This window comes from Rana temporaria, chromosome 4 (assembly GCF_905171775.1).
Source record: "Rana temporaria chromosome 4, aRanTem1.1, whole genome shotgun sequence".
NCBI classification, from domain to species: domain Eukaryota; kingdom Metazoa; phylum Chordata; class Amphibia; order Anura; family Ranidae; genus Rana; species Rana temporaria.
The window spans coordinates 351,486,563-351,501,645 of NC_053492.1; the positions used below are offsets into that span (position 1 = coordinate 351,486,563).

Consider the following 15,083-nt stretch of genomic DNA (forward strand, 5'->3'; position numbering starts at 1 on the left):
TGCCCAGCTCGACGACCAGGAGTTTGCTGCCCAGCTCGACGACCCGGAGCCTGCTGCCCAGCTCGACGACCCGGAGCCTGCTGCCCAGCTCGACGACCCGGAGCCTGCTGCCCAGCTCGACGACCCGGAGCCTGCTGCCCAGCTCGACGACCCGGAGCCTGCTGCCCAGCTCGACGACCCGGAGCTTGCTGCCCAGCTCGACGACCCGGAGTCTGCTGCCCAGCTTGATTTGCCCCTATCTGCATCCCAGCTTGATGTACTTTTTGCCCAACCTAAGATTTCTGTACCCGCTGCCCAGCTTGAGCTGCACTTTGCCCTGTTAAAAGTCATGGACTTTCATCCGGCCCAACCTGATGTGACTTTATCTGCTGCCCAGCTTGACACCACGGACTTCCCCCAGCAACATCTAATTGGAGCGTCCGGAGGCCACTCCTTTGAGGGGGGGTACTGTCAGGGAAGGTTCCCCCTGCTGGTGTTACTGCCTGGTATTTGGCGTGCAGTACTGGCGTCCACCAGCGGGGCGTTCTTGGCAGTATGGAGCATACAGCCCTTCCTGCGTTCAGGTGTGACCTGAATGCAATCAGCACGCCTCTATAAATACCCAGCGTGTGTAATCACTCCTCGCCCTGGTATCGTCATACCTCCTGGACCTGAGCCTGTTATCTGACCCTGCTATCTGGACTCTGTTTCTGTTCCCCATCCTGAGCTTATCCTGGACCGGTTCTTCCCTTTGCCTGTTTACATTGGTTCCTGTTCCCTCTTGGATTCCTGCCCCGCAGCCTGTCCATCCATCCGCTCCCTGATCCGCTGTGTTCCCATCCTCACCCATCTACTGACCTCTCATGTGTATGACCTCGGCTTGGCTCGTTTATGAATACGGTATTCCCCTTTATTTGTACATACTGTTTGTCGTTTTATTGTGCACTGGTGGTTCACACATTTGTAAATCAACCCCTTTTATTTCACTACTCACCTTGTTTGGTTCCTCTGTGCGGTCACACAGTCTGATCTACCAGCATTCCTGACAGGGAGTGAGGATGTCTTTCTCTTCTCCTGATCCCTTGAACTAGAGCTAGGAAGATGAGCCAGCTGCTCCATCTTCTGTACCTTCCTCTGGCTGCTGGACAAACGCATTTCTCTATACAAGCTCGTCCTGTGCAGGAACAGGTTCATTAAAATGAGTCAACACTTGCTGCCTCTGCCATAAGAGCTCTGTTTCCATAGCTGGAGGTGGGCAAAGCACAATGTTACTCTGCCCCATTGCCGACACTTCAGCCGTGATTTCAGAGCTGTCGGTTGGTACTTCATGATAGTCCCAGGCAATGGGAGCCCAGCCCTGCTGAACAGAGTCTAGCAGCCATCTTTAGGCGATCTCCAGCTCCCATTTCTGAATGTCTAGAAACTCCAAATATTCCTGTGTCCAGCATTTCCGAGATATTTAGTCTTCGGTCTCTGTAATCCATAATTTACTCCAAACGCCACTCCACATCACTCCCAAAGTCAGGGTCCTTGGACAGTCTGCAGTACAACAGTCCCAGGCTGCTGTAGTCAAAGCCTTCTGTCAGACTGTCATCCGTTGTCCATGGGCACACTTGGGCTACATACCAGTGGAGGGCTCTGTAGCTCTCATCCAACCACATCTCTGCCTGGATCAACCTGCTTAACTCGGCTGTCCACGCCTTGTTCGGTAGTTTCCCCAATAACAGCACTCGCACTTCATACTGTGACCAGTACCTTACGTGGATGAAGTGGAGAATTTTTCCCTGGTGTTGCTGCTCACGAACTAGCACTTTCTTCCAGAGTTTAAGGTGGACTGAGTCATACCATCCCAGCAGAACCTGCTCTGACACTGGTCCCCTGTGCTGTATCCACATCTCTTGCAACCTCCTTCCGTATTCCTCATCCATGGAAGCTGGTATCTGGACCTCTCATCCGATAATGAGGGCTAAATCCTGGTGGTGATTTGGACATGTTCACAGCAAGGAAGCACTAGCTTCTTCACCTCCTTTTGAGACCTCAGATTGGCCATCCTTCACTTTTTTCTTTAGACCTCAGATTAGCCTCCCTATCACCTCCTCTTCAGACCTCAGATCAGCCCCTTTCCTCTGCTCTTCAGACTTCAGATCAGCCCCCTTCACCTCCTTTTCAGACTTCAGATCAGCCCCCTTCAACTCCTCTTCAGACCTCAGATCAGCCCCCTTCACCTCCCTCTTCAGACCTCAGATCAGCCCCCTTCACCTCCTTTTCAGACCTCAGATCAGCCCCCTTCACCTTCTCTTCAGACCTCAGATCAGCCCCCTTCACCTCCCTCTTCAGACCTCAGATCAGCCCCCTTTCACCTCCTCTTCAGATCTCAGATAAGCCCCCTTCGCCTACTCTTTAGACCTCAGCTCAGCCCCCTTCAAATCCTCTTCAGACCTCAGATCAGCCCCCTTCACCACCTCTTCAGATCTCAAATCAGACCTTGGACTAGTGTGACGCCACTAAGGAAGTCTATTTTAAACTTTTCCTTGGTGCTTTGTGTCATGTGACATGTTCATCACAAGGACAAAAAGAAAGCAAATTTCCTCACTCTCCTTTGGGCCCATCATTTTCGCAAAAAGTCAGATACTAGCTTTGGGTGCTGGAACAAGTGTTCCTAGTACTGGCACATAGCATGGGCCCACACGTTCCCAGATTTAGCTCAAAACCTGGGAAAGTCCTCTGGAAATTAGGGAGACTGTGAGGTATGTGTATTACCAGCATATTGAATTTGTAAATGCAGCTTATTATTTGTATGTGTGGTACATTGGGGACATAAAATCTGACTGGTATAATTGGATGTCATTTTGAATAAAATATGAAATATGTTCTTATGCTTTATTTATACATATTTGTTATCCTTGGTAAAAATGTCAGCAGTAAATAGTACTTAAAACTTATGAGCTGTAAATTAAACCTGACATTTTAGGAATAATGCCCCTCAGTACAAGTTCTAGTATTTCTACAGTGTCTTGAAAAAGTATTAATACCCCTCGAAATTTTCTACCTTTTTGTCATGTTACAACCAAAAACTTAAATGTATTTTTATGTGATAGACCAACACAAAGTGGTACATAATTGTGAAGTGAAAGGAAAATGATAAATGTTTTTTATTTATTTTTTTACAAATAAATATCTTAAAAATGTGACCTGCATTTGTATTCAGCTCCCTTTACTCTGATACCCCTAAACTAAAATCTAGTGGAACCAATTGCCTTCAGAAGTCACCTAATTAATAAATGGAGTCCACCTGTGTGTAATTTAATCCCAGTATAAATACAGCAGTTCTGTGGAGCCCTTAGAGCAGGGGTCTCCAAACTACGGCCCGCGGGCCACATCCGGCCCGCCAGGCCATTTCTTCCGGCCCGCAGCTTGAATCCTATCCACCTGTTAGCTGTGGAACCTGCGCTGCATATTCGCCCCAGGCAATAGGCAGCGCAGGTCCCGCAATCCCTTCCGGCGTCTCACTGTGTTGTTGGCTGCTGGGACCACGGCATCCCAGCAGCCAATGAGGTGTAGTGCAGACCCCTAGCCGCCTCCCTGCTCCCGCCTCCCACCTCGCTGTTAACCAGTAACGAGTGTGTAATACAAGCGGGGCGGGAGTCGGGAGGTGCAGCAGGTCTGCAAAGCCAGTGATGGAGACGCGCTGGACACATGCAAGGAGGGGGGCTGATACACTTGTGTGGGGGTGGGTTAAATGGCTCTGATGGGGACACAAATGTGGGGGGGGGGGCTGACTCTTATGGGGACACAAATATGTGGGGGCTGATGACTCTGATAGGGACACAGTGGGGGGGGGTTGTAGACTGATGGGGACACACATTTTGGGGGGCTGATGAGACTCTGATAGGGACACAAATGTGGGGGGGGGGGGCTGATGACTCTGATGGGGACATAAATGTGGGGGGGGGGGGGTGATGACACTGATGGGGACACAAATATCTGTGGGGTCTGATGGGGACACAAATGTGGGGGTGCTGGTGGCTCTTATGGGGACACAAACATGTAAGGAGGGGGTCTGATGGCTCTAATGGTGACACAAATATGCGGAAGGGGAGGTGATGGCTCTGAAGGGGACACAAATATGCAGGTGGGGGTGGGCTGTGATGGGGACACAAATGTGCAGGGAGACTCGGATGAATGATGGGGGGGCTCTAATGGGGACACCAATTTGTGGGGATAGCCTGATGAGTGATGGGGACACAGATGTATGGGGAAATGGATGGGGACACAGATGATGGGGACAAAGATGAATGGGGAGACTGATGGGGACACAGATGGATGGGGACACAGATGGATGGGGACACAGATGAATGGGGAGACTGATGGGGACACAGATGGATGGGGACACAGATGAATGGGGACACAGATGAATGGGGACACAGATGGGGAGATGGATGGGGACACAGATGGATGGGGACACAGATGGGGGGACTGATGGGGACACAGATGGGGGGACTGATGGGGACACAGATGAATGGGGAGATGGATGGGGACACAGATGAATGGGGAGATGAATGGGGACACAGATGAATGGGGACACAGATGAATGGGGACACAGATGAATGGGGACACAGATGAATGGGGACACAGATGAATGGGGAGATGGATGGGGACACAGATGATTGGGGAGATGGATGGGGACACAGATGGGGAGACTGATGGGGGACACAGATGGGGAGACTGATGGGGACACAGATGGGGAGACTGATGGGGACACAGATGATGGGGACACAGATGAATGGGGAGATGGATGGGGACACAGATGGGGAGACTGATGGGGACACAGATGGGGAGACTGATGGGGACACAGATGATGGGGACACAGATGAATGGGGACACAGATGGATGGGGACACAGATGGATGGGGACACAGATGGATGGGGACACAGATGGATGGGGACACAGATGGATGGGGACACAGATGAATGGGGAGATGGATGGGGACACAGATGGGGGGACTGATGGGGACACAGATGATGGGGACACAGATGGGGACACAGATGAATGGGGAGATGGATGGGGACACAGATGGATGGGGACACAGATGGATGGGGACACAGATGGATGGGGACACAGATGGGGACACAGATGGATGGGGACACAGATGGGGGGACTGATGGGGACACAGATGGATGGGGACACAGATGATGGGGACACAGATGGGGACACAGATGAATGGGGAGATGGATGGGGACACAGATGCATGGGGACACAGATGGGGAGACTGATGGGGACACAGATGAATGGGGACACAGATGAATGGGGAGACTGATGGGGACACAGATGGATGGGGACACAGATGGATGGGGACACAGATGGATGGGGACACAGATGGATGGGGACACAGATGGATGGGGACACAGATGGGGAGACTGATGGGGACACAGATGGATGGGGACACAGATGGATGGGGACACAGATGAATGGGGACACAGATGGGGAGACTGATGGGGACACAGATGGGGAGACTGATGGGGACACAGATGGGGAGACTGATGGGGACACAGATGGGGAGACTGATGGGGACACAGATGGGGAGACTGATGGGGACACAGATGGGGAGACAGATGGGGACACAGATGGATAGGGACACAGATGATGGGGACACAGATGATGGGGACACAGATGATGGGGACACAGATGATGGGGACACAGATGGATGGGGAGACTGATGGGGACACAGATGGATGGGGAGACTGATGGGGACACAGATGGATGGGGACACAGATGGATGGGGAGACTGATGGGGACACAGATGGATGGGGACACAGATGGATGGGGACACAGATGAATGGGGAGACTGATGGGGACACAGATGGATGGGGACACAGATGAATGGGGAGACTGATGGGGACACAGATGGATGGGGACACAGATGGATGGGGACACAGATGGATGGGGACATGGGTGTAAAGCCTCATGCACGCTGGAAGTTTAGCCCTGCTGCATGATGCTCCAGCGTTTAGTTGCCAGCAAAGAATATAGGAGCACCATCCAGTCCTGCTGTCAGCAGTAAGTCAAATTCTATTATATTCTTGTTCTACTGTGGATTTATTTATAAATTATTTTTCCGGCCCGCGAATATGTGTAAAATATAGAATGTGGCCCTCGAAGTAAAAAGTTTGGAGACCCCTGCCTTAGAGGTTTGTTAGAGAACCTTAGTGAACAAACCGCATCATGAAGGCCAAGGAACACACCAGACAGGTCAGGGATAAAGTTATGGAGAAGTTTAAAGGGTTAGGTTATAAAAACATATGCCAAGCTTTGAACATCTTACTGAGCACTGTTCAATCCATCATCTGAAAATGGAAAGAGTATGGGATATTTGCACACCTACCAAAATATGGCTGTCCACCTAAACTGACAGACCAGGCAAGAAGAGCATTAATCAGATAAGCAGCCAAGAGGCCCATGGTAACTCCGGAGGAGCTGCAGAGATTTACAGTTCAGGTGGGAGAAGCTGTCCACAGGACAACTATTAGTCAAGCAATCTACAAATCTGGCCATTACACAAGAGTGGAAAGAAGAAAACATTGTTGAAAGAAAGCCATAAGAAGTCCCGTGGTGGACACAGTAAACTGTGGAAGAAGGTGCTCTGGTCAGATAAGACCAAACTTGAACTTTTTGGCCTAAAAGCAAAATGCTATATGTGGTGGAAAACTAACACTGCACATCACCCTGAACACACTATCCCCTCTGTGAAACATGGTGGTGGCAGCATCATGTTGTGGGGATGCTTTTCTTCAGCAGGCACAGGGAAGCTGGTCAGAATTCTTGGGAAGATGGATGGAGCCAAATACAGGGCAATCTTAGAAGATAACCTGTTAGGCCTCGTACACACGACCGAACATGTCTGCTGAAACTGGTCCGCAGACCAGTTTCAGCGGACATGTTCCGTCGTCTGTACGTCCGACCGGACAATTTTCCGGCGGATCGGACAGGTTTCCAGCAGATAAATGTTTCTTAGCATGCTAAGAAACATGTCCGCTGGAAGCCTGTCCGCCGGACATGTTCGGTCGTCTGTACGACTTATCGGACATGTCCGCTCGGCCGAAAGCCCTCGCATGCGTCGAAGTGATTCGACGCATGCGTGGAAGCATTGACCTTCCAGGGTCGCGCACGTCGCCGCGACGGCGCGGCCACATCACCGCGTATCCTGTACGCGGGGATTTTGGTTTGGTTTGATGGTGTGTACAACCATCAGACCAAAATCCGGCAGCGGACATGTCCGATGAAAATGGTCCGGCGGACCGTTTTCATTGGACAGTCCGTCCGTGTGTACGAGGCCTTAGAGTCTGCAAAAGACTTGAGACCGGAGCGGAGGTTCACCTTCCAGCAGGATAATGACCCTAAACATACAGCCAGAGCTACAATTAAATTGTTTAGATCAAAGAATATTCATGTGTTAGAATGGCTCAGTCAAAGTCCAGACCTAAATCCAATTGAAAATCTGTGGCAAGACTTGAAAATTGCTGTACAGACACTTTCCATCAATTCTGACAGAGCTTGAGCTATTTTGCAAAGAATGGGCAACAATTTCACTTTCTAGATGTGCAAAGCTTGTAGAGACATCCCCAAAAAGACTTGTAGCTGTAACTGCAGCAAAAGGTGGTTCTACAACATATTGACTCGGGGACTGAATACAAATGTTTATTTGTAATACATTTTGAAAAATAGTTATTTTCCTTCCACTTCAGAATCATGTGCCACTCTGTGTTGGTCTATCGCAGTGGTCTCCAAACTGTGGCCCTGGGACCGGATGCGGCCATTTGCTCACTTTTAACTGGCCCTTGGGGCACTATTCCTTCCACTGATACAAGACACTATTATGCCATCTGACACCAACAATGGGGCACCATTTCTTCCACTGACAACAACAATGAGGGATAATTTCTCCCACTGACACCAATAATAGGGCACTGATCCTCCCTATGATACCAAAGATGGGGCATTTTTACTCCCCCCTAATACCAAATGTTTTGATGTTTACTCCCACTGGCCACAGTCCAACCCTCTTAAAGTCTGAAGGATAATAAACCGGCCCTTTGTTTATAAAGTTTGGAGACCCCTGGTCTATCGCATTAAAATCCCAATAAAATACATTTAAATTTTTGGTTGCAACATGACAAAATGTGGAACATTTTAAGGGTTATAAATACTTTTTCAAGGCACCGTATTAGAGCTTCAAAGAATATCATAAAATATATGAACATTGTTAATGTGGGAAAGACATATGAAGAGCCTTTTTTATTACAGGAATCATGCAGCAGATGCTATTCCGTTTTGGTGTAGTCATCACTCTTAATCACACTGACACTGAACTTCTGGTACTGGGATCACGAAAGGAGATGGGAGCCTGGGACCTTCAGTTTGCTGTTCCAATGAAGCCTACTCGATGTCCTCTGTCCACAATTGAACCATCTCTATGGGTGGGAGAGGTGTCCTTGGAAGAACCATATACTGAAAACTTCTGGTTTAAGTTTATAAAGAAAGAAGCTGGTGTCCTGATTTGGGAAGGTAAGATTGGTTAGAACCTGATATTTTGTCTGGCGATTTCTTATGTTAAAAATTTTGTGATGTTTAAGATTCTTTTTCAAGATGAATTCATAGTTAAAATGAGAAAAAAAATATACAATAACAAAAAAAAATATATCTATATACACGTAAGCCTGCAGTAGTAGTCATAGGTGTGCCCAGTGAGAGCAGCAAGGAGCTGTGAAAGAACTGCTGCTGTACGAGAGCACAGGAGTGCTGTAAGCTGGTCTGGAGGAGTCAAGGCCTGAGCAGCAGCAGCGCTACATAAACAAACCAGGAGGCTTGGTGTTATTTTTTCCTTTATATTTGAACTGATGGCGAAAACTCATTTAAGGCAACCTTTTTGCGTTGAACTTTTATTTAAATTTTAAATAAAAGTGGGCTGTCAAGTCCTGAAATATAGTCCCTGACTGTTGTGGGGTCACCGGGAAGCTCTGCACTTGAGGAAGCATACCTCACAACTTTTTGAGATGAGAATGAGGGACACCTATTAAAGGGGTTGTAAAGGTACAATTTTTTTTCCTAAATAGCTTCTTTTACCTTAGTACAGTCTTCCTTCACTTACCTCATCCTTCCATTTTGCTTTTCAATGTCCTAATTTCTTCTGAGAAATCCTCACTTCCTGTTCTTCTGTCTGTAACTCCAAACAGTAATGCAAGGCTTTCTCCCTGGTGTGGAGTGTCATGCTCGCTCCCTCCCTTGGACTACAGGAGAGTCAGGATGCCCTCTATGTTGCAGATAGAGAAAGGAGCTGTGTGTTAGTGGGCGTCCTGACTCTCCTGTAGTCCAAGGGAGGGGGCGAGCACTACACTTCACACCAGGGAGAAAGCCTTACATTACTGTGTGTAGTTACAGACAGAAGAACAGGAAGTGAGGATTTCTCAGAAAAAAAAGGTCATTTAAAAGCAAAATCGAAGTATGAGGTAAGTGAAGGAGGACTGCACTAAGGTAAAGGAAGCTATTTAGGGAAAAAAATAGTACCTTTACAACCCCTTTAAAGTATGTAGGCATGGGACACACCTCCTGCCAAGGAGAATTATACAAAAAAAATATTAGCTTAACCTACACATGCTTTTTTTACCACTACTATTCCTTTATGCTGGCTCTTGACATTTTACAAATGCAGCAATTAAAAAATTGGATGAAAGATTTAGCACTGGGAAACACTTTTTGAAACATAAAAAGTGCATTTTATATACAGCTACAGTCAGGTCCATAAATATTGGGACATGGACACAATTCTAATCTTTTTGGCTCTATACACCACCCCAATGGATTTGAAATTAAACTACATGGCAACAAGCCAAAAACAAGATAGAACAAATAACAGGTAGAAGAATTGAACTGACATCTAAAATGTGCCTCCTTTTCTATCCTATTCCTGATATTCCTATAGCACATACCAGGCTAATACACACATTGTTCAGCTCAATACACTAGGCTATAGCTCTTAACTGGCGTTCCCCCATTGTGCCATGGTCCCAAATTATGAATCGCATGCTTGCTATCAAGCTATCAGAACATATCCATCACACATTATTTGACACTATGGACACATATAATAAAAAATGGAAACCTTGGGATCTATCTCTGTTAGTTCATTGACCTACAATAAGATACTGTTGATTTTTTTTTTATTAATAAACAAATCCATAAGGTCTTTGTGCCTCTATAATGTTTTATCAATGATTCAATTATACATCCCAATGTTTGTATTCCTCCCTCTTATATCACTACTACTTATACATTATGCTGATATTTTTTGCACCCATCTTTATGTATGTACCTCTTGCCAATGTACAGTTAAATTGTATTGAGACTTATTTTTCAATAAACCGTTTGTAAAAAAAAAATGAAATGAAACAAACAAGATGTGCGTTAACTGCAGACTTTCAGCTTTAATGTGAGGGTATTTACATCCAAATCAGGTGAACGCTGTAGGAATTACAACAGTTTGTATATGTGCCTCCCACTTTTTAAGGGACCAAAAGTAAGGCCCCGTACACACGAGAGGATATCCGCTGGAAACGGTCCGCCGGACCGTTTCCAGCGGATAAATCCTCTGGTGGATTTGGATCTGATGGCTGTACACACCATCAGATCGAAATCCATGTGGAATACATCCGCAGTGACGTGTCGCGCCGTCGCCACGATGTGTGCGACACTGGAAGGTAAATACTTCCACGCATGCGTCGAATCATTACGACGCATGCGAGGGAGGGGAGCGGACAGACTGATCCGGTGAGTCTGTGCAGACGACCGGATCAGTCCGCTGGACTGGATTCCAGCGGATAGATTTCTTAGCATGCTAAGAAATTTTTATCCGCTGGGAATCTGTCGGCTGGATTTTTATCTGCCGGGAAATGTCCGCTCGGACGTACACACGACCGGATCTATCTGCTGGAACTGATCCGCGGATCAATCCCAGCGGATAGATCCGGTCGTCTGTACGAGGCCTTATGGGACAATTGGCTGCTCAGCTGTTCCATGGCCAAGTGTGTGTTATTCCCTCATAATCCCATTTACAAGGAGCAGATAAAAGGTCCAGAGTTCATTTCAAGTGTGCTATTTGCATTTGGAATCTGTTGTTGTCTACTCTCAATATGAGATCCAAAGAGCTGTCACTATCAGTGAAGCAAGCCATCATTAGGCTGAAAAAATAAAACAAACCCATCAGAGAGATGGCAAAAACATTAGGTGTGGCCAAATCAACTATTTGGAACATCCTTAGAAAGAACGCACCGGTGAGCTCAGCAACACCAAAAGACCCGGAAGACCACAGAAAAAAACTGTGGTGGATGACAGAAAAATGATTTCCCTGGTGAAGAAAACACCCTTCACAACAGTTGGCCAGATCAAGAACACTCTCCAGGAGGTAGGTGTATGTGTGTCAAAGTCAACAATCAAGAGAATACTTCACCACAGTGAATACAGAGGGTTCAGCACAAGATGTAAACCATTGGTGAGCCTCAATGTCATGGATTTGCAATAAAGTCTGGCAGCTTACCTGTCTCATGTGTTCATTAGAGGCCTGACCCTCTTTCTGGCTGTCTTTTATCACCTTCCTCCCTGTATGGCTCCACCCCAGGCCATCCCAGGAAGCCTATATTAACCGCTGCACTGCTAGTCTGCTTTGCTGTTCAACCTTTGTTTGTAGCTTGTTCCTGTCTGCAGTGTGTTACGTTTTCCTTCCTGTGTACCGACCTTGGCTCGTCTCTGACTTCTCCTGTTTGCCTCTTTCCCTGACTCTTGGCCTGTTCCTTGCTTACCCTTGTCTGCCTGTTGCCCCGACCTTGGCATACCCATCACTATTGCTTGTCCTGGTTGCTGCTTCCCCTCTCTCCCTGCGGATCATGACCTTGGACCCCAGTGGTCGCGACCTGGATCCAGCTGTGGCGAAGGCCATCCTCACCACCAGAGGCTCTGGTGAACACAAAGCTGGGTCTTAGACTCCGCGCCCTGAGGAATCTTGGGCTCACACTTCCTCTCTGATCGCAGCAGTGCAGTGCACTACCCTGTGGTGCATCCCTGACCCCAACGGGGTGCACTTGTCACCTGGCCACAGGTGACCTGACACTCAAAAACAGGAAGGCCAGATTAGAGTTTGACAAACAACATCTAAAAAAGCCTTCACAGTTCTGGAACAACATCCTATGGACAGACGAGACCAAGATCAACTTGTCCCAGAGTGATGGGAAGAGAAGAGTATGGAGAAGGAAAGGAACTGCTCATGATCCAAAGCATACCACCACATCAGTGAAGCATGGTGATAGTGTCATGGCTGCCAATGGAACTGGTTCTCTCGTATTTATTGATGATGTGACTGCTGACAAAAGCAGCAGGATGAATTCTGAAGTGTTTCGGGCAATATTATCTGCTCATATTTAGCCAAATGCTTCAGAACTCATTGGACAGCGCTTCACAGTGCAGATGGACAATGACCCGAAGCATACTGCGAAAGCAACCAAATACATTTTTAAGGGAAAGAAGTGGAATGTTATGCAAGTCAATCACCTAACCTGAATTCGATTGAGCATGCATTTCACTTGCTGAAGACAAAACTGAAGGGAAAATGCCCCAAGAACAAGCAGGAACTAAAGACAGTTGCAGTAGAGGGCTGGCAGAGCATCACCAGGGATGAAAACCAGCATCTGGTGATGTCTATGCGTTCCACACTTCAGGCTGTGATTAACTGCAAAGGATTTGCAACCAAGTATTAAAAAGTGAAAGTTTGATTTATGATTGTTAATCTGTCCCATTACTTTTGGTCCCTTAAAAAGTGGGAGGCACATATACAAACTGTTGTAATTCCTACACCATCCATCCTCAAATTAAAGCTGAAAGTCTGCAGTTAAAGCACATCCTGTTCGTTTCATTTCAAATCCATTGTGGTGGTCTATAGACCCAAAAAGATTAGAATTATGTCAATGTCCCAATATTTATGGACCTGATTGTATATAGATTAGACCAAAATGAGGGACAAATGAGGAGGAAAGAGGGGCAGTGGGACTTTGTTCCAAATCAGCGACAGTCCCTCCAAATCAAGGACAGTTGAGAGCTATGACGAAGGTTTGAAAAAAGACCAATAGTCAGCATGGATTCACACGAGTCCAACATTAAACAAATCTGATTTCTTTTTATGAGAAACCTTGCAAAAACTTAGATAAAGGAGTGGCTTTAGATATAGTATAATTGGACATTGGAAAGGCATTTGACACAGTTCCACGCACATGGCTAATGTGTAAGTTAAAGTCTATAGGCTTATGCCCTGTACACACCATCACTTTATGTGATGAAAAAAACCAAAATTTTCTGTGAAGTAAAAAATGACGTTTTTGAAACTTCAATTTTCAAAGACGAAGTTGCCTACACACCATCGTTTTTCTCACAATGTTCTAGCAAAGCGAGGTTACGTTCTCACCACTTTTTCCATTGAAGCTTGCTTCATAAGTAGCTTCTGGGCATGCGCGGGTGAAAAAACGTTGTTTTAAACGACGTTTTTTACTACACACGGTCAATTTCTGTGAAGTAAAAAATGACATTTTGAAAAACGACACATAAAATTGAAGCATGCTTCAATTTTTTTTGGTCGTTTTTTACAAGACATAAAACGACGTTTCCCCCCACACACGGTCAATTAAAGTGACGTTTTTAAAAACGTCATTTTTTTTCATCACATAAAGTGATGGTGTGTACGGGGCATTAGGGAAAATTCAGTCTGAAATGGAGAGAAAACTGGCTTAAAGTGATTGTAAAGTCTCATTTAAAATAAATAATAACAAACATGTTATACTTACAGGCTCTGTGTCGTAGTTTTGCACAGAGCAGCCTGGATCCTCCATTTCTCTGGTCCCTCTTCACTGCTCCTGGCCCCCCTCCTGTCATGTGCCCTCACAGCATGCAGCTTGCTATGGGGCACCCAAGGCGAGTCACAGCTCTCTGTGTCCATTCAATCACGGAGCTGCTGTTTGTCCCCACCCCCTCTCTCTCCCGATTGGCTAAATGACTTTGGTTGACAACTGTGGGAGAAAATGGTGCAGCAGGGGAGGCTGCTATACACAGAAGGCTTTTTATCTCAATGCATAGTATGCATTAAGATAAAAAATCTTCTGCCTTTACAACTCCTTTAACCACTTGTTCACCTCACGCCGTCAAATGACGGCAGGCCGAAGACCCTATTGTTCTGACAGGACATCATATGACGTCCTGTCATTTAAATAGGGAATGCGCTTGATCACGTGCGAGCATCCCTGTACCGTTGTGTCACGGAGCCACCGCTCGTCACCGACAGGGGTGAACAGCGGCTCGGATGCGCTGTTTACCACATGATCGGCCGTGATGAAGTCACAGCTGATCACGAATTGTAACACCCCATCGAGCACTGCGCATGTGTGCGATCGTAAGCGCGCTGCGCGTGCCCGTCGGTGGCAGCGTGTTCCCGGGAACACTGCTTGTCACCGACAATGGTACACAGCCATTGGTCAGGGCTGTGTACCACGTGATTGGCTGTGATCCATTCACAACCTGATCACAAAGTGTAAACAAAGAGCTGTAACTAACTGTTACCAGCTCTTCTCTCCTCACACACCGTTTCCAGTGTGAGGAGAGAAGAGCTAGAGGCAGTGAGTTACAGATCTGTGTTTCTGTAGTGTCTGCACCAACACCACACCTGTCTTATCGCCCCCCCCAATTGTCATCTGTCACCCAACAGTCACCCATAAAGTGCACCTGTCACTGCCATCAGTGACCATCAGCGGTGCAACCGTCGGCCCTCAGTGACCGTGCCCTGTCATCCATCACCCATCAGTGACCGTGCCCTGTCACCCATCACCTGTCACATAGGAGACTGCCATCAGTGACTATCAGCGGTGCAACCGTCACCCATCAGTGACTGTGCCCTGTCACCCGTCACCCATCAGTGACCATCAGCGGTGCACCCGCTACCCATCAGTGACCATGCCCTGTCACCCATCAATGACTGTGCCCTGTCACCCATCAGTAACTATCACCGGTGCACCCATCAC

The 15,083-nt window shown here is 47.2% G+C and overlaps 1 protein-coding gene across 1 annotated transcript in view; it reads left to right on the plus strand.

The window, feature by feature from the left end:
- Positions 1-15,083, plus strand: part of EPM2A (EPM2A glucan phosphatase, laforin) — a 148,735-nt gene that overhangs the window by 11,294 nt on the left and 122,358 nt on the right. The window contains exon 2 of the mRNA XM_040350816.1: positions 8,281-8,541. Within this exon, the coding sequence (XP_040206750.1) occupies positions 8,286-8,541 (256 nt within the window). The 5' untranslated portion in view covers positions 8,281-8,285. The remainder of the gene's footprint in view (positions 1-8,280; positions 8,542-15,083) is intronic.